The sequence below is a fragment of the Pyrus communis genome, chromosome 8 (genome assembly GCF_041283825.1).
Source record: "Pyrus communis isolate YQ-2024b chromosome 8, ASM4128382v1, whole genome shotgun sequence".
NCBI lineage: Eukaryota > Viridiplantae > Streptophyta > Magnoliopsida > Rosales > Rosaceae > Pyrus > Pyrus communis.
The window spans coordinates 17,997,691-18,020,083 of NC_142572.1; the positions used below are offsets into that span (position 1 = coordinate 17,997,691).

The window sequence follows — 22,393 nt, forward strand, 5'->3', positions numbered from 1 at the left end:
CACGTGACACCTCCATTCATAACTTTGACTGATGTCTGGATGAGAGCGAAGATACGAGAAGATTGCATGGCATATCATGTAATTTGTTTTCTCGACGAAAGAGCTGGAGTCGCATGCCATGGTAAATTTTAAGGCAAAATTTCCGGTATATGCCCGGAAATTTCCATGGCCAACTATAGTACAAGCAGTCTCTTATGCAGCATGCATCAATCGGTGGTTTAATTATCGACAATAACGCAAACAATTACAAGAGAAGGATCAGCATTTAGGAATGAACAGCACGATTAAGCAAAACATTCAACCTGTTAGCACAAACTAAATCCTTGTAAAAGTACAACTGGTTAGACGTTCGAACAGGTGGAATGCGTCCTACGCATTCATGTTTACAAAAACTATCACTTTGTAAGCGGGAGAGTTTATCATTTAGCCTTGAATTTGTGAGCTTTTCAGAGTTTACGGAGTCAAAAGAATGATCTTTGAAATGATGCCATAACAAAACATCCATCGGTAGGCAAGTGGAGAAGTACCTGTTCAAGTTCCGGTTGATTTCAGTCTTGTTACACAGGGATGAATTTCAGAATTGCTGAAACCGGCATGCCGAGGAACCCAAGTGCAACGCTGGCAAACCATTGCTTCCAACTTAGAGGATGTGTGTTCGCAAATGTACCCAAGAACTCGACGATTATGATTTGAAAGATAACAGTGGCAGAGAGTACAGTCACAAAAACGTAGTTCTGCATTATGCCTTTGAAGACGTTAACCTTCTCCATTTCCCTCGAGGTGATCTCATTGAAAACCTGAAAGAAGACAGTAGCATTCAAATGAATGTATGTGGATGAGTATTGAGTAGTCATGTACTGAATTTGAATTTTACTTTTTCCAATACTCCATTCATTAACAACCCCCGATGATTCATAATTACCTGACAAAACACAAATGAGTTGAAGATAAGGGTGTTCAAGATCAAATCCGAGTCTGCGCCAACAAGCTGAAAAGCTTCTTTTCCTCTGGTCTGTAGAAACCATATTATCACAAACTGATACAGAGACTGCCCTAGGATATTTCTCCACATCACATTAGTGATGAAGTTTCCTTTCCTGCCAACCGGTGCTCTCTTCATTAAATCATCAGTAGGTGGCTCGGTGGCTAATGCAAGGGCTCCTAAAGTGTCCATGATCATGTTGACCCAGAGAAGCTGAACAGCAGTAAGGGGAGTATTTCCTATGAGCATTATCAACCCCAAAACAAAAAGTTAGCCAAGAAAATATTTTCATGAGAAAAAAGAATAAGAAACTTAAACAAGAGAGAATGCATCGCAGTCTGCTTACCAGTTAAACAGGCAGAAGAGAAGTTGACAATAAGTGCAACCACATTAACCGTTAACTGGAACTGAACAAATTTCTGGATGTTCAAATACACTGAACGTCCCCATTTGGCCACAGTCACAATTGTAGAAAAGTTATCATCCAGAATTATCACGTCAGCACTTTCTTTTGCCACCTGATATAATTAGCACATTCTTCATTACCTTAATATCAAAAACGATCAAGCTCATCTAAAAATAAAGGATCAGGGTATCCATGCACAAGAAGAAGAGAGTAAATGAGACGTCCTTGGGCAAATGATTCACTTATTTCTTGTATTATCCAAATGTAACCTCATAAAATTTAGTCTTAACACCACCCCCACCACCACTTTGCAACCCTTGTGCATTCTTCTGATATCTCAATTTAGTAATAAGATCATGCAACTCTGATTGTACAACTATAGTTTCCAATCAAAATCTACCGGAATTGAATGTTTGTAACGCAAGGAAATAGATTTACAGGCATGACAAGAGAGAAAATAGGGAAAATCAACTGTGGAAATGTGCGACTTTACGATTTGAGAGAGAGGAGGCTTTTACTAAGACACAAAAAGAAGCAACATCTTCGTAAATACCTCAGTACCAGCAATGCCCATTGCAAGTCCTATATCAGCTTCATGAAGTGCTGGAGCATCGTTTGTACCATCACCAGTCACAGCCACAACTTCTTGAAAAGTGGTCCTTAAGTGTCTTACAAGGGTATGCTTATCCATTGGTGAAGAACGAGCCATTACCTGATCATAACATCAAATTGCATCATTAGAAAAGTCACTTGAAGTGGAAGGGAACAGAAAAATTAGACAAGAAAATTGTTCTATTATTTATGGTTAAAGGTGCACGTCACCTGTAAGTGAAGAAATAATGTATTTATCGTTCATATGGTTAGTGCTATGTCATTATTTGTATTTCTACTTCCAACTAAAGACATGAAGTTGCATATCTACCATAATTAGCTGTGCAATAATGGTAACAGGGGAATAAGGAATTTCAACAGGTTTAACAGTCTACTAGTCTAGGGAATTTGTTAAGTAAAATTCATTTAATTAAATGTTTCTGAGACAGCTCACTGGCGGGATTGTGAAATTTTGATAACATGTTTCTGCACAAGTGTCTTTTAAGAAAAATAAGAAACTGTACCTGAAGGTTTGGAATAATTTTTTGTAATTCCTCCTCACTCATCTCACGAAACACTGGGCCTTCAATTGCCAAACCTCCATCGGTCAAAATTCCACATTCTCTTGCAATTGCTTTTGCAGTGTTTATGTTGTCTCCAGTAACCATTCTGACTGTAATACCAGCAGACCTACAAATTGCAACAGACTCCTTGACACCAGGACGAACTGGATCTTTGATACCCACAATGCCTATACACGTGTACCCTGAGGTGGGAATAGGACTTTCAGCTGAGAACTCATTGCCGACCTCCATGTATGCAAGGCAGAGAGTTCTAAGGGCTTCACTAGCAAAACGTTCAATGATGCCATTCAAAAGATCAATTGATGCTTTATCGAGGGGAACAACCTCACCATCTGGACCCATGAATTTGTCGCATGCAGCTAATATTATCTCAGAAGCACCTTTAGTGTGCACCCGGAAGCCACCTTCAGGAAGCTCTAGAATAACACCCATTCGCTTTTTATGAGAATTGAAGGGCTCAACTTTAACAACTTTTGTTGCTTCCCGTTCTGCCTTGCAATCACCGCCAAGCAACATCCCAAATTCCAAAATAGCAGTCTCAGTGGGTGTTCCAAGTAACTCAGTCTTGCCATCTTTGTTTTTAACAACTTCTCCTCCAGTGTTGTTAAAAATAGATTGCAGTATAAGCCTCAAACCAGATTCAGGAACTATAGAAGCAAAGTTAGTAGCTTCCTCGGAGGTTCCCACATCTCTGATTTTACCACAAATGCAAGCTTTCACGACTGTCATGTGGTTCGTCGTTAGTGTCCCAGTCTTGTCACTGCAGATAGTTGTGGCTGATCCCATTGTCTCACAAGCAGCCAGATGCCTGACTAGTGCCTTATCGTTCATCATCTTCTTCATGGCAAAAGCAAGACTCAATGTCACAGCCAAAGGCAAACCCTCTGGAACAGCAACAACAACAATTGTAACAGCTATAGCAAAATATTCCAAGATTTCCAATGCTTCATCTCCAGACCAGATCAAGTGTGATCCTTGTTGAAGCTTGCGGCTGAACAATCCTTGAACCAATACAGAAAATGTCACAACAGCAAAAAACAGGCCTATTTTCCCAATGATGGTTGCCACACCATTTAGTTTGACCTGCAAGGGGGTTTCATCATCTCCTCCTTCACTAAGAGTAGCCATCAGTTTACCCCACTGGGTTCTCATTCCAACAGTAGTTACAAGCATCTTGCATGATCCATCCTGAACTTTAGTTCCAGAGAGGAGAAAAGGATTCGTAGTGTTGACATTAACTGGTTCACTCTCTCCTGTTAAACTGGATTCATTTATCAGCACAGAAAACCCTGAAACAAAAAGTCCATCAGCTGGGACCAGATCTCCAATAGAAAGATGAACAATGTCGCCAGGAAGTAGATCGTAAATGGACAACTTCTGTCTGAATCCATCTCTAGTAACCTGAACTGTAATTTTTTTCTTCTCCTTCTCCAAATCCTTAAACTGTAGAGATTGTTTATAATCACTAGTTGCAGTGACAAACACAACAAGCAAAATGCTAGCAACAATTCCAAGTCCATCGTGGGCACCCTTTGGCCAACCTTCTGTCATTATCCCAACAAGCAGAGATACAAAGGCACAAAAAGCAAGTATCATGAGGGTAGTGTCCTGAAGGGCTTCCCACACATAAACAAGAAAACCACGGGACGGTTTTTCAATGAATTTATTAACCCCATATATTTCTTTTCTCTTATTAAGCAATTTCTCAGAAGTAAAAATTCCATTGATACTGGATGTTCCAAGCTTGTCTGTGATAGTCTCCACACCACCATGACTTTTCAGCTTTTTCAAATCACGGCCATCAACAATCGATCCCACCTCATCAGCACAAATTTGAAAACCCGCAGCTTTGACTTCCTCAGGTACGGTATAATCACTGGGCAAACTTAAGCCTGCACACATTGAAGATTGAAAACCAAATAAACATATAAAACAAATAGAAACATTGTTTGTAAAATATAAAAACTATCGTCCGTATAAACAACTTTAGAACCGAGTAGGTTAAGATTCTAACCTTGGATAAACTGAAGCGCAGCTTGTGAAACCAAAACTGCAACTCTAAACTTCTCCTGTTATTTCAACCGAAGAACGAAGGACAACACACTAAGAAATAAAGTTTTCTTTTATAAGACAGCAAAAGATATATTTCTACATGAAGTATGCTCATGAATATATTTTTTACTGGTTACTACCCCCATTAAGTATAAATATATCTGCTCAATTTCTTTTTATGGTAGACGGTATACCTTAATTTCATAGTCTATCAAACAGCAACTATGGTTCACCACAGAATTGAACTTATCCTCATTTATGTAGCATAAGGTCATTTAAAGCTGTTGAGTTTGCTTAAAAAATTTACCGTGCATGGTTCTGAATTGATAATCATTCACGAGTCCCAACGTTCACGTGCATCCCCCTTGAACAAACTCTCATACCACGCAATGCATCAATTTTTAAGACCTTTTAGTCTTTTACAGATTATCAGAATAGAACAGTTGATATACCATCAACCAAATCTAGTACAATATGTACTTGGCCAAGGTTTTCGTTTTGACATTCAGCAAGATGAGACAGAACAAAATGGCTATTTCAAGCTGAAATGGATCTGGTAACAGCATTGATAGTTCAGCATGCACCAGAAACACATAATCCCAAATTACGAACAGCGAGTTTACTTTTTCCCTTCTTAGCTAGCCTATCATCGAATTTCGATTGAGAGATGATCTTCCCAACTTTCTATATACAACACTTTGATTTTGTTAGAAAACGAACACTAATAAATTAGAAATCCAGATAAATGAAGACTAACAAATTAGAAATCCAGATTAACGAACACTAATCAATTAGAAATCCAGCTGAAGTGTAAATCTATAAGCATGCAGAAAATGAACATTAATCAATTAGAAATCCAGATTAAGTGTAGCACTTGGATCACACTCAACTGATCAACAAAAAGAACCACAAATTTTCCAAAAATGAAATTTTCTCAGGAGCCAAACAGAACAAAAAAAAGAGAGAGAAACCACAATAGTAACCGATTTATACCTGATTGGATCGTCGAATGGCCTCAGCTTCAAAACGCTTGGGGAGATTAGCAGTGAATCTGAACCTCCGTTTCCGATTCTTGACAAATCCACACAGCTTCCTCCATCTCTGAAGCGCCTCCTCCGACGAGTTCTTCGCCTTCACATCAAAGTTCTCGTTCAAATAGCTCTCCATCTCAACTTCTCAGCTTCACCGCAAACCAGAAACCCTAGCCTTTATACACACAGTAACCGCCCTAACCTTTACTCATTCAAGCACACCACCAAAGACTCAAACGCAAGCTGAACCAAAAGTGCTTTTACCGACAGTACCTGGAATCGCTTTTTCTTTTCGGCTTTTTCTCTCTGATGTGCTATAACATTCAGCCGCAGACCGCCACAGAATCTGACTTGGTATTCTCCTCCAAATCCCTCTCTCTCTCTCTTACTGTTCTTGCAGCTTTCGGCTACGGCGGAAAGCTGAAGACGGAGAGAGACTGGGCGTTGACCAATCTGTAGAACTGTGCAGCTCTCTGGCCTCAAACGTTTCAATATCTCCGATCAATATTTCGGACGAAACGTTTCAACATTTCAACGACCATAATCTGGTAGTGGTCCATTATAGCATGGAATAGTAGTTGAGGGATAAGCGTGACAGAGTGGGTAAAAATATTAAAGTAATGCCTTCGCCGCGTGGTGTCAGAGTTACCGCGTTTAGGAAACAGAGGGAGCGGTCAATTTGGGAAATTCCAGAAATTTAATATATAACGTTTTTTTTTTTTTTTGTGTAAATTAAATAATCGTCAAATTGATACCGTTAGTAGATTATTTTAATTTTTTTTTTTGTCGTTAGACCATATTCAACTTAGATGTTAAAGCTGATATAGAAAAGAAGACTAAACTAACATGAATAAGGAGATGTCAAATTGATGCTGGCGTCAAATGAGGTTTTTGCTATTTTCAAACGTACTCCACTTGTTTTATCTTAAGAGGGCATTTTTGCTCACCATCATTTAGTATGGTGTATGCTCACCACCCTACTTATCATCATTAGATGAGCTTGAATTTTGATATTTGTGTTTTTCTACTACACGAATCTCGAAATTCAAATTCATCTAACAGTGATAAATATGATGGTGAGCATGGTGAGCAAAAATGCTCTCTTATCTTAAATGATAGCATATTTAAGTATTATTTTTAAACAAACAACAGTCCAACTTTTATTATTTTTATTTAAAACATAAATGAAATAATAAATTTTTGCATATAGGGTGAAAGAAAAATATTGATAATATATCAAATTGTCAAGTCAGTCATCAAATTAAAATTTAATATTTTGAATTTGACATTTTCTTTAGAGATGCTCCTAGTATGTTATCTAATTTTTTTTTTAATAGAATATAGTTTACGGAGAGTAAAAATAATGAGAGTTGAATTACAGATAGAAGCAGGATTTTTTGTATATTAGACATTTATGTACAATTAAACGATTTATAAAAACAATTTTAAAATATTATTTTAATAAAATGTAAATATTTTCTTTAAACAATATTCTAAAGCCGTGTGTTTGGTCAGTGGAAATTGATTAGAAGGTTTCGGCCATGTGGGGTGGATCCGGATACAAAAAGATATGAGCCCACTGAGCAATACATCTGAGCTATTGAAATTTGATCTAACGGTTACAATTATTATAACTAGAAAGAGACTCTCTGTTTGTAATCGTTGAATCAAATTTCAATAATCTAGATGCATTGCTCAGCGAGCTCAGATCTTTGGATCCGGGAGGATCCAGTTCCATGTGGGGTGGCTTTGATGGGGAATTGGGAGCCAATGAGGTGATGGCAGCTCAGCACGTTATTAAAGCGGGGGCCCATTAGTATTTTTGTTTGTTACTTTTTCTCTTCTGTTTTTTGTGTTTTTGAGAAAGAATTATTATTTATGCTTTTCTTGTTCATGTGTTTTGTATCCCATTTTGTAATAGGTACGGTGCACAAGTGGGACCCGACTGTACGGGCCAAGATGGAGATCACATGCACATGGGTGAGGTTGGGACAAGCAATCGCAACTTCCTCGAAATCGTGCTCGAAAATGTTACTAATATCACATTTTTGTAAATCACACTTAAATCATTGTAGGTGGAACTTATTTATATTGTGGGTCTTATTTCTATTAAGGAATAGTTTATTTGTCGTTTATAAAGTGTAAATTGTAGCAATTGTTCTTTATTTTTAATCAAATTTGAGCAATGGTTCTTCAACTAAAAATTCATTATCATTGGTTCCTCAACTCATCAAAATGTGTAGTCATAGTCATTTTCGTCAACTTCGTTAGAATTTTGTCAAAATAAGTTATATTTGAATGATCGTTGTTATAATTGGAGTCCCTCAACTCATCAAAACGTATAGCTATGGTCCTTTTCGTCAACTACATCAGAATTTTGTCAAAATGAGTTATGTTGGAAGGACCATTGCTACAATTGAGTTAAAGTTGAGGGATCATTGCTCCAATTGGATTAAAACTAAGGGACAATTTCTCCAGTTGGATTAAAATCGAAAGACCAATGGTAATGAATTTTTAGTTGAATGATCATAGCTGCATATTTTGATGAATTGAGAGACCAATGGTAATGGATTTTTAGTTGAGGGACCATTGCTTCAATTGAGTTAAAATTAAAAAACCATTATTACAATTTACTCCTTACACAATGTGAATTCCTTAACATTACTCTAATTCTTATGATGTTTCTCGGTAAAATTGCATATATAAGTTTGGTCACTTTATTATATCTATTTCTTTATGTAGTATAATTTAAAATACCTTCGTGTAAAGTAGAAATTTTTGAAGTCATTTATATGGTTTAAAACGTGACTCAAATTTTGGAAGGAACATTTTCTTCGTAATGTTTTCAATTTCATCTAAATTAAGGATGATTCGAATTTGGATATATATAAGGGTGAGCATACTACTCTTAACTTGGTTAAAGTCATTCATGTAACATAAAGTTTTTTTTAATATGTACTGTCTACGTTAAATGGTCGGAGAGTCTGCAATGTGAAATTGAAACCCATATTTTTTTCAATCGATGATTGTTTGCAACTCTTCTTTAGGGAATTATCACTCCAGGTCTTCCCATCAATTTTTTCCATTCATTGATATATTAAAAAGAAAAAAAACGGAGATTTAAACTTAGCCACACAATGAGATTGTCTTAATAATTTGGTATAAAACTTATTATTGCAGAAATTGAATCTTAAGATGTTTCATTTACAAATGAAACGAATACTATTAAACTATAGTAGTTAATAACTTTACACCCACACACCAATATACCATCTATCTCCATGGTTAAAATTAAAATGGAGGGTCCATGGGTTAAGAATAACACAAGAAATGTTATAAACATTTTTTTCATTTTATAGGAACACCTTCTCGAAAGAGATTCCAGAATGCCTGTCTGGCCGGCTTTAAAAATTAGGAATAAAGTTGATAAAACCAAAGTTGGTGGAGGAGATGCCGTTCACTGAGTGGTCGTTCACGTCTTTTCAAATTATTGTCGTGCAGCATGTGCCCTGTAAATGTCACACTAATGAGAAAAAAATAAAAATAAAAATATTAGATACTATCCAGATCCAAATTGTGAAAATCTTAAAGATCCTTACATCCTAACCATTCATCTTATATGGTGCGGTTAGAAATTATTTAAATTTTTTTATTTAAAATTAAACAAAAATAGTATTTAAAGATAATTGACCGTACAATATGCTATGAACGGTTAAGATGTAAGGATCTCTAAAATTCCTATAAAGAGGATCCTCATCCGAAAAAAGCCCCAATTGCCAAATAGACGCTATAGCCTGAGATGAAATCTTCTACATTCAAAACACTGGTTGATGGATGCAAATTATCAATTAAGTAAATAGGTCATAAAAAGATCACAAAAATTTTTAGGTGCAGAAGATTTGAACCCTACAGCTTAAATGTTACTCAGTTGGGGTGGGCGTCCTTTTGGTAATTACTATTTTAGGCTAATGCACAACAAAATTAATATGCAAAATTGAATAAAAACTATTAAATTAATTGAACTAACGGTTTATATTCAATTGTACAGATTGGTTGTGTAGTTTTTATTGTGCACTAGTAAAAGCGTTTGAATGAGTTCCCAATTTTGCACCATGGTTGAAAATTTAGGATAGGTCTTAATGAACTGCATTTACGAAATGATCTTAATACGGTTGCTAAATTGGTTAACGACGTAAAAACACGAAGATTGGTTTGGTATTTAGCTCAAAGGAAAATTTGTTTACACCGGAATGGTATTTTCAGACAACACTGCTCCCATCTTCGGTATACATCTCCGGTGGCCTCTTCGCCGGAATCACCGCCCACTGCTTCTCGATTCCTCTTGGCTCGCCACATGAAAGCACAACGATAAAGTGCAGTAACAAAGATTTGGGCCATTGAAACGGTGCTTTTCGATTGAGGCCAGGAGGCCCAAAATAAAAAGGGTACAAACACTCATGGACTCTGATTACATGGGTTTCAAAATTCTAGCTCAAGGCCCACGGCCCGATTTTATTAATTTTTAAATATACCGAAAGAAGTATAACATTTTTAGAGGCACCTATGTGTTATGTCATAGAGATTTGAGATGAAACCGTCACGTAATAGATGGAACAGTAACAAAAACACTAAGCAGACAACAACTTGGAAACCCAACAATCTTACAATTACATATCCAAAAATGTGTGGACGTACATTTGTTTCCAATGCACGCGTGAGTGCACACCATATCTAATCTAATCACACTACAAATTATATCACTTTATATATTAGCTAGAAACCATCACCAACGGCTCAATGATTGAGGCAAATTTCATGCTTGTATTTTATATGACTCGTTTTAAGTTTGATTTATGACGTTGGTGAATCATGTGATAGTGGTGAGAAGAAATTAAAATGCTTATGTAAGTCTTTCCAACGCTTAAAATAGTGGATTGTCGTGGTTCCACCACCAAATGGTCATCCTTTTTTTTTTTTTTTTTTTTTTTTTTTTAAAAAAAAGCTAGAAGAATTCATATTCTTATCTCTTTGTAATCGGTTAGATTGATAGAGTTTACATGTGTGCCAAAATGTGAACATTCAACTCAAAATTAATTTACTAGTGATAAAAAACTCTAAGATCGTTCAAACTCTTATGAATTGTTTTATTTTGCCGATGTCATATCAAAGCTAACCCACTATATACAAAAGAACTATGTAACGATGAGAAGGACCTCCTCGTTTGATCATGAAAGTGTGACAGAGGATATAACAAAAGTACTACACGTGCATAACCCTAAACATCCATGGAAGACTTAACTAAAAAGGTCCAAAACCAATTCACTTTCTCTATGTTTCCACTTGGTTCTTCTTTTTACAATTTTGTATATAATAAAAAACTCCAATATCACAGTTCATCAAGTTAAAAATGTGCGTGTGATCCAACGTTCTAGTGAAAAAGATGTTGAATTTATATCAACACGATTTGGGTACAAAACACCCTCTCCTCTAATTATTGTAAATGGTTTGAACCCTCCTCTTTTCCTTTGACAATAATAATTTAGAAATAAAAAATAAAAATAAGGAAAGACAAGTGATGGAGTAGAAAAAAAATAAGCGTGAAAATTCATAATAGAGAAATTAGGGCATGCAGTTGAATTTTTTCGTAAGACCATAATCCCACCACCTGATACCAATCAATCTGTATTAATTATATACGACTTGTTATAATTTAAAGTATAAATTTCGTATTTTGCTCATGTATAATTATAATACGTAAAATTAATAACACGCTATGAACGATACTATCAAAACACTCAAAATTTTTTGGAGTTAATGCATGATGATCTTCTAAATTGTGTAATAGCAGGAAATTGGTCGATCGTACGTTGCTGTCCACCTTATCCAGGTACATCAAATCTAATCCAATCCAAGTGATGAAACCGAAGATGCAAAAGCAAAACACAAAGTCGCATCCTAGCATGGGAAACCATTGCCAATAGATCAGTGGGAGGCAGATTCATGCACACGCGTGCTCTCTGAGAAAAATGAAATCTGTTCAAAACTTCTTTATTGTTAGTGATTTTTTAGTATATAGGATACTCATAATTAACATACTATTTCATTCCAATTAATATATGTGTATATACTTCTAATCTTTTAGTGTTATTCTAAATTGATCTCAACTTTTTTAAACATTCCAAACAAGTAATCAACTTCAAGACTGACCTCAGGGTAGCCAAAAAGTAGGTACCCGCTCAGGACTCCCGTTTCAGAGGGGCCCAAATTTTTTCAATTCAAATTCAATAAAAATATCAAAAAATAATATCATAGGCAATAAAATATTTTTTCACAAAATATTTTTTTTTCTTTTTCCGCACCCACATGTAAATATAGTTTTACAAACATATACGAAATTACTATCCTCTTCGCTCTAGCATTTTTCCTAGCCGTTAGATGCAGTTAATCTGAACGTTCATTCATTTATTGAACATAATATTAACATTGTAACAATAGAAAATTGATTGGAATCTGGCGTACTGAGTAGGGACTCCTCTTTCGGTCCCACTTGGTGGTGACTAGCAGGCGAGCTTGGCAAGGCGATATCCTTTCCCTACTTACAAGTCAGGTCACTGCTTCTCTAGCTCTCCATCCTCTTCTTTTTCCTATAATTTTATTTGTAAGCTTGTTTGTAAATGGACTTATGGTTTTCGAATCCATGCTACCTTTAGGGATTTAGGATTTGAAATATTTTAGGCATTTAGAGATTGAATCCCTTAGGGGTTTCTGGAGTACTATATGGATTTAGGACTTGAAATATTTTAGGGATTTAGAGATTCAATCTTTTAGGGGTTTATGGATTCAATTTTAGGGTAATGTCGTAATGGGTGGAATAGAGTGGTTAATGTGGTTTGATTCTTTATTCTGGTGAATCTGAATATCTGATCGATTACTTGATTGCCTATGCTTTGCTTATATTAATATATAATATATGGGTAATGACTGGAATTTGAGTTTTCAGTTGCTTCTCTGTTAATTTGTTGTTTTAGGATATTGAGTTGAATGTTGATTGTTGCATTTGAGTGTAAAAACACGAGACGGGTAATATGTAAATAATATTTGTACATCTTTCTCCTTTTGATATTAATTTTTAATGATATTTGACATAGAAGTTGACATTTTCATGTATTTAGCGAATTTTTTTTTAATACATATCAATGTAAAAAGAGTTGGAGGTCAGAGAACTCTAGGACCCCCTTCGAAGGCTCGCATAAGGCCTCCAAATTCTTAGGGCCGGCCCTGCCCAAATTATTGGATATGTCACATCTATTAAGCTCCAATTAATTGTTCTGTTAAATATTTATGTGGCGACGATGAGTCTCACTTTTTAGCTTACATGAACAATAAAATAAAAATAAAAATAACTTAAAAAAGACGTGAAGATGACAAAATAAATAAACAAATTCACAAATAAAATGAAAAACAAAAATGAATATTGAGAAATATCAAGTCTCGCCACCTTCAAGCTCAACCTACAACTACCGAAACCCCAAGACCTTCTTTTGAATGTTGGCAGCTTGAGTTTTTGGGTGGAGTTGGATTTGGAGGTGATGGCCTGATGGAATGGTGATAATTGTTAGTTGGTGGAGGCCATGTTTTCATAACCTTTTATTGATTTTTTAGACAATGTAAACCTAGTTGTTTAACATAAATTTAACTGGGGTCTAACAGATGTGACATTTCAATACATTGAGTACTTGTTTGGAATGTTTAAAAAGATTGAGACCAATTTAAAATGACACTAAAAAAGTTGGGAGATTTTATGCTCAATTCTATTTTTCGATATAGAAATATAATGTATCAATTTTGTCGTTCACTTATATTGTAACATGTAAATATATATATAATATATATATCATGTGACAAGTGTTTATTGTACACAAAATTGCTCAAAATATGTTTGGAGGGTTGGGATTGAAAAGTGGAATGAAGTTGATCCATGCAAATGGAAGAAAAGCTAAAAAGTAGAAATGGATTATCCAAACCATCTTTTTTTTAGTGGACATGGAATCAATGACAAAAACTAGGTTCATGGACTTATACAAGTTAGAAGTATATACATAATCCTCTTTTACAATATTTCAGCGCAACGATAATTAAGGACGCTACTTTTCACTTTTGAAATATCGAGGGAACGTGGTTATTGGTAGTACCGTGTGTTAGTTTATAAGATGGCATGTAACATAAAACCCAACTTAGTGGGAAAGAAAAACAATTTCAAAATTCCAACATTAGTTATTGATGTATACCCTAATTACAACTTTAATGTGGTCTAACATTTTAGTGGTCATGGTGTTGGATTTATGATCATATGTTTCGAGTTCAAAACTCTCATTTCTTAAATTAATACAATAATTTTGAACCGTCATTCTTCTCTTTAATAATAATAATAATAATAATAATAATTTTTTTTTAACAAAAACTTACAATTTCGATGAATGATATGAGTGGCTATTCCTTTGACATAAACGTCATTGAATTTTGAGTTTTGATGGCCTAATAATATAAGATAGCTTAAGAAAGATATTGATTGATTTCTCATTGACTAAAATGAAATAATTCATAGCCAAAATAGTAATATACTTTTAGCTACACTAAGCAGTGAATAATTCAGAAATTTTATGTATATAAGCTTGGTTTAGTGTTTTTGGTCAAGTTTTTTTTGTTGGTGGTCAAGTTTTAGCAAACTTTGAGTGAAGTCGATGAATTTGGATGAAACAGGTTTGCAACAGAGGAGAACAACAAAAAGTGATTGTTGGTTTTTGGTACAACAATAACAACAAAAAAACTTATCCTATTAAGTAGAATTAACTGTATAAATCTTAAAAAAACACTCGTACTCTCAACCTTCTTCAACTACTAGTTGGGTTAATCTAATCTTATAAAGAGATTGTTTGATCGTTGGCATTAAATAAATCCACTCTTAGGTATGAATATAGGAAAAAGTATTGGTTATGATCAGAATGAATGAGTGACGAGTTTATATTTTAGGCTATAATATTAATAATTAAAGTACATGTGCTTGCATAGGGTATCCCTTTCTAATTAGCCATGGACACGTCAAGAATACCATGAAGATTCTAACCTATAACAAAGTAGAGAATAGAAAAGAAAGGCCTAGAAAGTGAACTAGATAAGATGATAAGCTTTATGACTCATCACCACCAATCTCAAGCCGAGAAACTTTACCTTCCCCAAAGATATTGCACTTACAACTAGAAGATTCTCGTCGGATTCTTTTTGTAAAGATCTTTAAAATTTTTTAATTATATTCATTTATTGTGGATTGTACGACTAGTTTTCGTCATGTATTATTTATATTTAATTTTAAATAAAATAATTTACAATAAATTCTGATCACATGATGTACGATAAACGAATATCATTTGAGGATCCCCAAGATCCTCACAAAAAGGATTCGACGAGGATCCTCACTCAACTAGTATACTACCACACATGCCCATTAAGGGAAAGGGTTCCTTTTTTATTCAAAAACGGGAATTAGTTGTGAGATTTACTCCACATCGAACTTCAACGAATTGAACCGGTTATTCTATAAGTTTCGATTCATACATTCTTGCAAAAATTCAATCCAATCCGAAATCATTTGCCTATTCAATTAACATAATGAAATTTCAATGTTTTCTTAGAATAAAGTTTCGTCAATTTCTTTGAACTCAATTAGATGCCTCGAATATTTCCGATTTGGCTAATATTATGCAATGATGATCTATGAGCTGAAACTTAAAAAATAGACTATTCGGATCATGGTGTGGGACCCACAACTAATCCCCATTTTTATGAATATATATATATATATAGGGATTGCTCATTAAAGGCCTTCTACTACCATATATATGTGCATATTTTTCGATTTGTTCTCCAAACTTATATGGAAATGTCAAATTTTTATTTGAACTTTAATTTTAGCTGATAACCCCCTGAACTTCTATAATTGTCCAATTTGCTCATTGAGCTTTAACTTTAGCCGATATTCCCCTGCACCAAGTTTTTAAAAAATACATCCAATTTTTTATCCATCTTAGTCACGCAGACAACATATAACAACTGTATAAAGGCAAAAAAAAAAAAAATGAAAAAATTGGATGGATGAAAGATTTAAAACCTGAAGCCAGAAGAAAGATTGGCCATTTATAAAAATTCAGAAAAATAATCGGATAAAATTAAAATTTATGAAAAAATTAGTTAATTGTAAAAATTCAAAAGAATAATCGACTAAAATTAAAATTAGAGAGAAAATCACAGCTCTATACAGAATCGGAAACAAATCAACAAATACATCATATATTTACTTACTTCTCTTCTTCCATTACCCTCTCTTCCTAACATTAACTTTGTATTGTCAAGTATCAAAGGAGTGGGGGACCCAAATTTTTTATGTCCTTACCTGCAAAACTTTCCAGCACACATGCCTTCATCCAATTGATGGAACCCTACTTTATTTCTTTTTTTTTTTTGGGAAAACACCCTACTTTATATATATATATATATATATATAGTTAGTTAGTTAGATAAGCTAATTCTAATTCCCGTAATTGATCTTTTTTATCTTCTTGCCTGATTTTATGTAGTTTACTTCAACTACGCACATAAATTTTTAGGTAAAGTACAAAAAATTACCTCAATTATTGGTGTCACGATATTTTCATATCTCATTTTTTTAAATCAACAATGTCATACCTCATCTTTAAAATTTGTGTCAATGTTATACCTTCCATTAACTTTGCCGTTTATTTTTCAGTTAAATGCTGACGTGACTTGATCTAGACCCATTTTCTATTAAAAAATTATTAAAAACTAAAAAAAAATCATTTAATAATTTTTAAATATTAAAATAATTATAAAAAAAACCCCTCACGTCCCCTTCCCCCAACCCCCCCCCCCCCCGGGGTCTCTCTTTTCTCCCCCATCTTCATCTTCTTCCCCTTCCAACAACCCAGAAAAAAGAAGAAGAAAAAAAAAAAAACCAATTTATCTTCCCCTCCCCCCACTCGCGATTTTCCCCGACCCCCCCTTCCTTTCTTCCCCCTTCCGTCTTCCCTAAACCCGCACCCACCCTCGTACTCACTACAGCAACCCAAAAAAATAAAAAACCCAGTTCGTCCGTCCCCCCCACCCAACCTGCATAAGAAGAAGAGAGAGAGAGAAGGGGAAAAAAAGAAAAAAAAAAGAAAAAGGAACCTAGTTCGTCCTTCCCACCCCCACCCCCCCCCCGGGGGCAACCACCCTCTTCCTTCCACACCCATTCCCCCCATTTTCTCCGTGCCCAGGTTCTTAACCTTCGGAATCGGCCTGGCGAAGGTTTCCCAATTCCACCTCAATGGGATTTGGGTTGCAGGTAGTGGGTGTGAGGTTGGGTGCAGAGAGTGGGTGCGAAGGTGGGGAGGTTGGGTGCGGGGAGAAGAGGGGGTGAGGAGCGGGGAAGACAAATTGGTTTTTTTTTTTTCCTCTTCTTTTTTCTAGGTTACAGTTGCAGGAAGGGGGAAGAAGATGAAGATGGGGAGAAGAGAGAGAAGGGGGGAAAGGGGACGAACTGAGTGTTGGTTTTTTTTTTTTTTTAAATTTTATTTATATTTTTATATACAACTTTTATTTATTATTTTAATATTTAAAAAATATTAAATGATTTTTTTTAGTTTTTAATAATTTTTCAATAGAAAATGGGTCACAGATCAAGCCACATCAGCATTTAATTGAGAAATTCACGGCAAGCTAACGAAATGTATAACATTAGCACAAATTCTAAAGATGAGGTATGACATTGTCAATTTTAAAAGATGAGGTATAAAAGTGTCGTTGTAACATCCCGTCCCGAAACTAACGAAACGTACATTTGAAATTACCATTTTACCCCTAATTTGTTCGTTTACACGTTAGTGTTGTGTTGTGTGGGTTGTGGGACCACACACACTCATACGTTTTCTTTTCTCCCGGGATTCCCTCCCTCATTCCCTCACTTTCTGTCACTCTGTCTCTCAGTCTCTCTCTCTCTCTCCCCGAGTCCATCTTCTTCTTCTTCCTTCTGCAAACTTACGGACCACACACAAACACACTCAAAACATCAACCATCGAGGAAACAAATTGCACCATTGAACTCGTGAGGTTGTGAGGAGCACAACCAAACCAATTCCAGGTAAGAAAACTACCATTTTCACGTCGTTTCGAAGTGGTCCGAATTATGCACTGTTCATGCAAACCTAATCTAGCTTGTTTTAGGAGATTCTAAGCTTGTAGTTGTGTTTGTGAAGTTCCCAGGAGCTTGGGAGTAGTTCGTTGGACGAGTTTGGACATCGGGAAGGCTAGGTTCGAAGTTGGCCGAGTTTTGGAGATTTGGACAGGTATAATCTCGACATTTTAGGCCTTAAAACTTGTTGGGTCATGTTCTACTAGCTTTAGGGTTCATTTTGGTGCAAGAAACGTGGAAAAAGGTGGAAAAACGAGAGAGATATAGTGATTTGCAGGTTTCCGGCGACGGTCGCCGGCGCCGGCATCGGGAACGGATTGGAGAAGGAGACGGAATATTCCGTCAAAGTTGACGGAATATTCCTGACGCCGTTAACGGTAACCGGTTAGATTTGACGGAATATTCCGTCAGTTAACGGAATATTCCTGACGGCGTCTGTTGACGCCGTCAGTGTGCAGTGCACGTGGCCGCGCGTGGGGGGCGCGTAGGTCCGTGCCTGTTCAGGCGCGTGGGGGCGCGTGCGTGGTCCAAAAATTTTTCTAAAAATATGGGTGTGATCCTGAGGTTGTGTAGGTCACGTTAGTATATTCAATTGTCCAATTTGAGCAATGTATGAGAAGTTATTACGAGAAGTTGCTTAGGTGCTTTTAAATTAACGTTTTCGTAACTTTGTCGCGTTTAGGTGATTCGTATTCCGAGGACGAGCGTACACACTCGAGGCAGGGGGGCTACGACCCTTCTAATTACCAGTGAGTGGGCTTTTGTTTTCCGTATATACCTATATACATATTAATTCCCAGAAATTAAATAGAAAAGGTTATTTGTTTTATGCCATGCATCATATAAATGTTGTTTACGCATCATTGCATGTATTAGTAGTGGCATACATATATATATATGTGTATTTGGTGTTGTGGACGCACAGGTAAGTGCCAGGTAAGCGGTATTCATGTTGTTATGCAATGGTAGTTTGAGATGTTTAGAGAGCTCATAATCTGCACCCCCGGTGTTAGTGCTCCCGTCCAGGGCCAGGGCACAGCCTTCACGTGTATGTTCACCAGCACCGCATGCTCGTCTTGGATCCAAGTTAGGTGCAAGCCTGTCGTACAGACCACATTAGGTGGTTCCGACTTGTAGGTGACCCGCGATTTATCGCACAGCTTCACGTGATCGTAGCACTAGAGCATACATATATATATTACACCCAGCCTGTCGTACAGACCACGTTAGGTGGTTCCGACTTGTGTGCAGATTCAGTTATTGAATTGAGAGTGGAGCTCTAGATGCAGCCGTACATGTCACGTTAGGTGACTCCAGGCTGTCAGATTATATGTTATTGATGTGAATTACGCTTGAGCATTTATATTTGATTATGAGATTATGTTGTGGCATATTATGGAGCATGAATGGCATATCATGGAGCATGATTGACATATCTATACATACGTATATATGTTCATTTTCTGGGAAGTATACAGGTTTTACGGCGAGGGGTTAGAATGTATTTTGCTAAAGAGTTTTCAAAGAACTTTGTTTTTGCCCACTCACGCTTTTGTTTTTGCGCCCCTCCAGGTTCTAGTGGTCTAGCAAGTTCGGTGGTTTATCCCAGAGGGCGTCCCGGCATTTCTGACAGACATTCACCATTGTAGGGTCACCTTCGGGTGTAAATATGTCGTATCTTTTCCTTTTGGACTGTTGTAGACTTGCTCTGAATTGTGTCTCACATACACTAGTACTTTGTATGCTATTAGGTTTTTAATTATTAGTACTTTTATATTACTATCTTATTAGCTTCCGCACGCGCACATGGCTACGTCACCTTCGTGTGACGGCCAGCATGCCCTGATCTCGGTCGGGGTGTGTCAGTCGTGATACTAATAGTTGAGGTAGTTTTTTATATTTTATCCTAAATTTTTTGTATATAAATATAGGACTTTGAATCCTACGAAATTCTCAAATAAGAAGAAGATGTTATAGTTTTAACATGTTACACGCTTTTTTGATGTTTACCGGTACTAGCTTTTAGGCAAAATTTTAATATTACTACATATTAACATTTATATATACAGATGAATAGCGATTATGACACAATCGACACTTCCAGTTTGGTTTTCTAACACACGATAAATGTATAAAAATAATAAAACACACATGCCTGATTCAACATATCTAACAAGCTAGACACATAGTAAATAATAAATATCCCTATTGGCCATGTGTCTCTATAGCATCCACAACTTTTGTTATTTCTCTATTTCTTGCAATGGATCAAATATGACATGTGATTTCTTTTTATGAAGACGGAATGATCAACATTGTTTCTCTGGAAATCATTCGATCTTCGTCATAACCAAACTTCATATCTCGAACCAAGTCCGAGGAGACTGCTGGATGCGGCAACATGAAAAAGGACCATATTTCTCATTCAATATGGTGTATATTTTCTTTATGTTGAAGGCTAACCCCATTGAATCAGATGCTTCTGTAACCAGCCCTTTATAGCTACATCAAACCATTTCATCATCCATTGTTCTTGGACGCTAGCTTTGCTTCAGATGACTCATGACACTCATTACAATCTCATCCATATACTAGGATAGAATTGAGAGTTCTGGTACTATCTACAATATCTCATAAAAATAGACGTGTGAAAATCATTATTCGTATGGGGTGTGATATTCACACCCTCTTAATTTTCGGCCATTGGATCAAATGAATTGAAGAAAATCAATAGACATAAATCAACAAAACATGTGTGAGAAGTAAAAAATGATGTGTGGATAGCACACCCTTATTCGTATTCCTAAGATGAGTCGGAAAACTCTAAGTAATATCCACAACGTATGTTGATAGAATTATTTTAGTTATAATCCATGTGATCACCAAAAATATTGAATAGCTACTTTCCTGCCCAACAATCTAATGTCATACCAAAAAAAAAAACTTACAAATAACATTATATTATTACATCAAAACATCACAATAACTATGAACTCAATGCATAAGTCATTTTCAAGCGCGATACTTGCCTGGCTAGTTCCAGACACTTCAGTCTGGATAGGCCCGTTTCATGTGCACATCTTCCCTTCAATCTAATCCCGAATTTAGTTAATGTGTATCGCACCTAGGAGTCCCCCACCGATGCATCGTTATCATGCATGGTGTCTGTACGTCACTTCAACTGTCAACAATTGTACTATGCTAGGGCATGCATTCAATAGATTTAGCCATCTAGGGTAATAGAAGCGCCATGTGGCACACGACGAAGACTTCGATCGGTACATGATTAAGCTTGTTAATCAGATATTGAGCTCCGTAGAAGTACACACGACTCTGTCATTCCCTGTATTTATCCTATAACTTGGGTAATTAATGTTTGCCAGGCAAGGTTGGAACAACTTTGGAGCCTTTCTATTACGTATGGATTAATATATCACTTGATTTTTTTTTTTTTTTTGACAAACAATATCATTAGCTTGTTTGTGGCAGAGTCATGATTTTTTAATAATGATGTCATGATTTTAATAAAAAAAAAAAGAACTTTATTGGAGCATTTTGTTGAGCACATGGTAGACTTGTCGATTCTTGCTAATATATGCCAATAACTTCAATGATTGTTGAAGGTGGCAATCGGATAATTATAGAGTAATGTTGAAGACTGACAATGTTTGTCAACTGAAACATTTTATCAAGTATTTAGTGTGCACAATAGAGTTGCACACAAGAAGAAAGAAGGGAAAGACAAGGATGATAAAAAAAATAATAGAAGAAGCAAGAGGAGAAGTTTGTAATTTAGTTTGTTCTAACTGTTCATAGGGTCAAATACAATACACAAATATACATGGAGTTTTTTAAGTTGTTGAGATCACATACAACTAGTGACCCATGCTGTCTTCGCCACTGGTGCTAACGGGTTAAATTGTTACTTGTTAATAAGAGGGAGATCGGTAGAAAAAACTCACATCATGATATATAAATATGATTCTTTTTCGTCATTGCACTGTGGTATAATTGTCAAACGACCCTATATTTTTTTATTGATAGTTTCTGAAATTTAGGTTTGTGTTTCGAGTGCATGAGCAAAATGCCATCTTTATGTCGCCATATATGCCAATGCCATAAAGCCTGTAAAAACATATGAAGTTTCTTTCTGCAAGTTGTGACATATTTTCCTCACAGCTTTTGCTACAAGGAAGCTGGACTACATAGAAAAAACAAAAACAAAAAACTAATGAAAAAAGTTTGAAAACTTTGAGTTTTAACGATAAAGATAAAATAAAGGGTAAAGTGAATAGTACCAGGATTGACTTTTTAATGTAAAAATGTGGCCGAAATGAGGATTTGTTAAAATAATCAAAATTAAATAACAACGACATATTGATCGAATATTAATGAGGTTATCGATTAGATTTTGATGACATTTCAATAAAATTTTGAAAAATAATTATTTCAGTGATTCAGATTTGTGTTTTCATCATTTCAGCTAATTTCACGTTTAATTTT

At 35.8% G+C, this 22,393-nt stretch overlaps 1 protein-coding gene and 1 long non-coding RNA gene across 3 annotated transcripts; one reads left to right on the forward strand and one right to left on the reverse strand.

Annotated features, from left to right (window-relative positions):
- Positions 1 to 284: 284 nt before the first annotated feature.
- LOC137718473 (calcium-transporting ATPase 1) lies at positions 285 to 6,322 on the reverse strand. Of its 2 annotated transcripts, XM_068458031.2 has the most exons (8): positions 5,920 to 6,228; positions 5,609 to 5,821; positions 4,578 to 4,632; positions 2,504 to 4,455; positions 1,942 to 2,100; positions 1,329 to 1,500; positions 923 to 1,221; positions 285 to 797 (listed from the first exon to the last, which is right to left on the reverse strand). In XM_068458031.2, the coding sequence occupies exons 2-8, from the start codon at positions 5,780 to 5,782 to the stop codon at positions 558 to 560; spliced, it is 3,051 nt and encodes a 1,016-aa protein (XP_068314132.2). In that variant the 5' UTR covers positions 5,783 to 5,821; positions 5,920 to 6,228; the 3' UTR covers positions 285 to 557. The 2 variants fall into 2 exon arrangements, with proteins under 2 accessions (XP_068314132.2, XP_068314131.2); XM_068458030.2 differs by having other exon boundaries at positions 5,609 to 6,322.
- Positions 6,323 to 17,503: 11,181 nt separating this feature from the next.
- Positions 17,504 to 19,683, forward strand: LOC148695240 (uncharacterized). Its single transcript, XR_015965781.1, has 4 exons — positions 17,504 to 17,839; positions 17,955 to 18,044; positions 18,573 to 18,639; positions 19,463 to 19,683. It is a non-coding gene; the product is annotated as an uncharacterized LOC148695240 (long non-coding RNA).
- Positions 19,684 to 22,393: the final 2,710 nt, after the last annotated feature.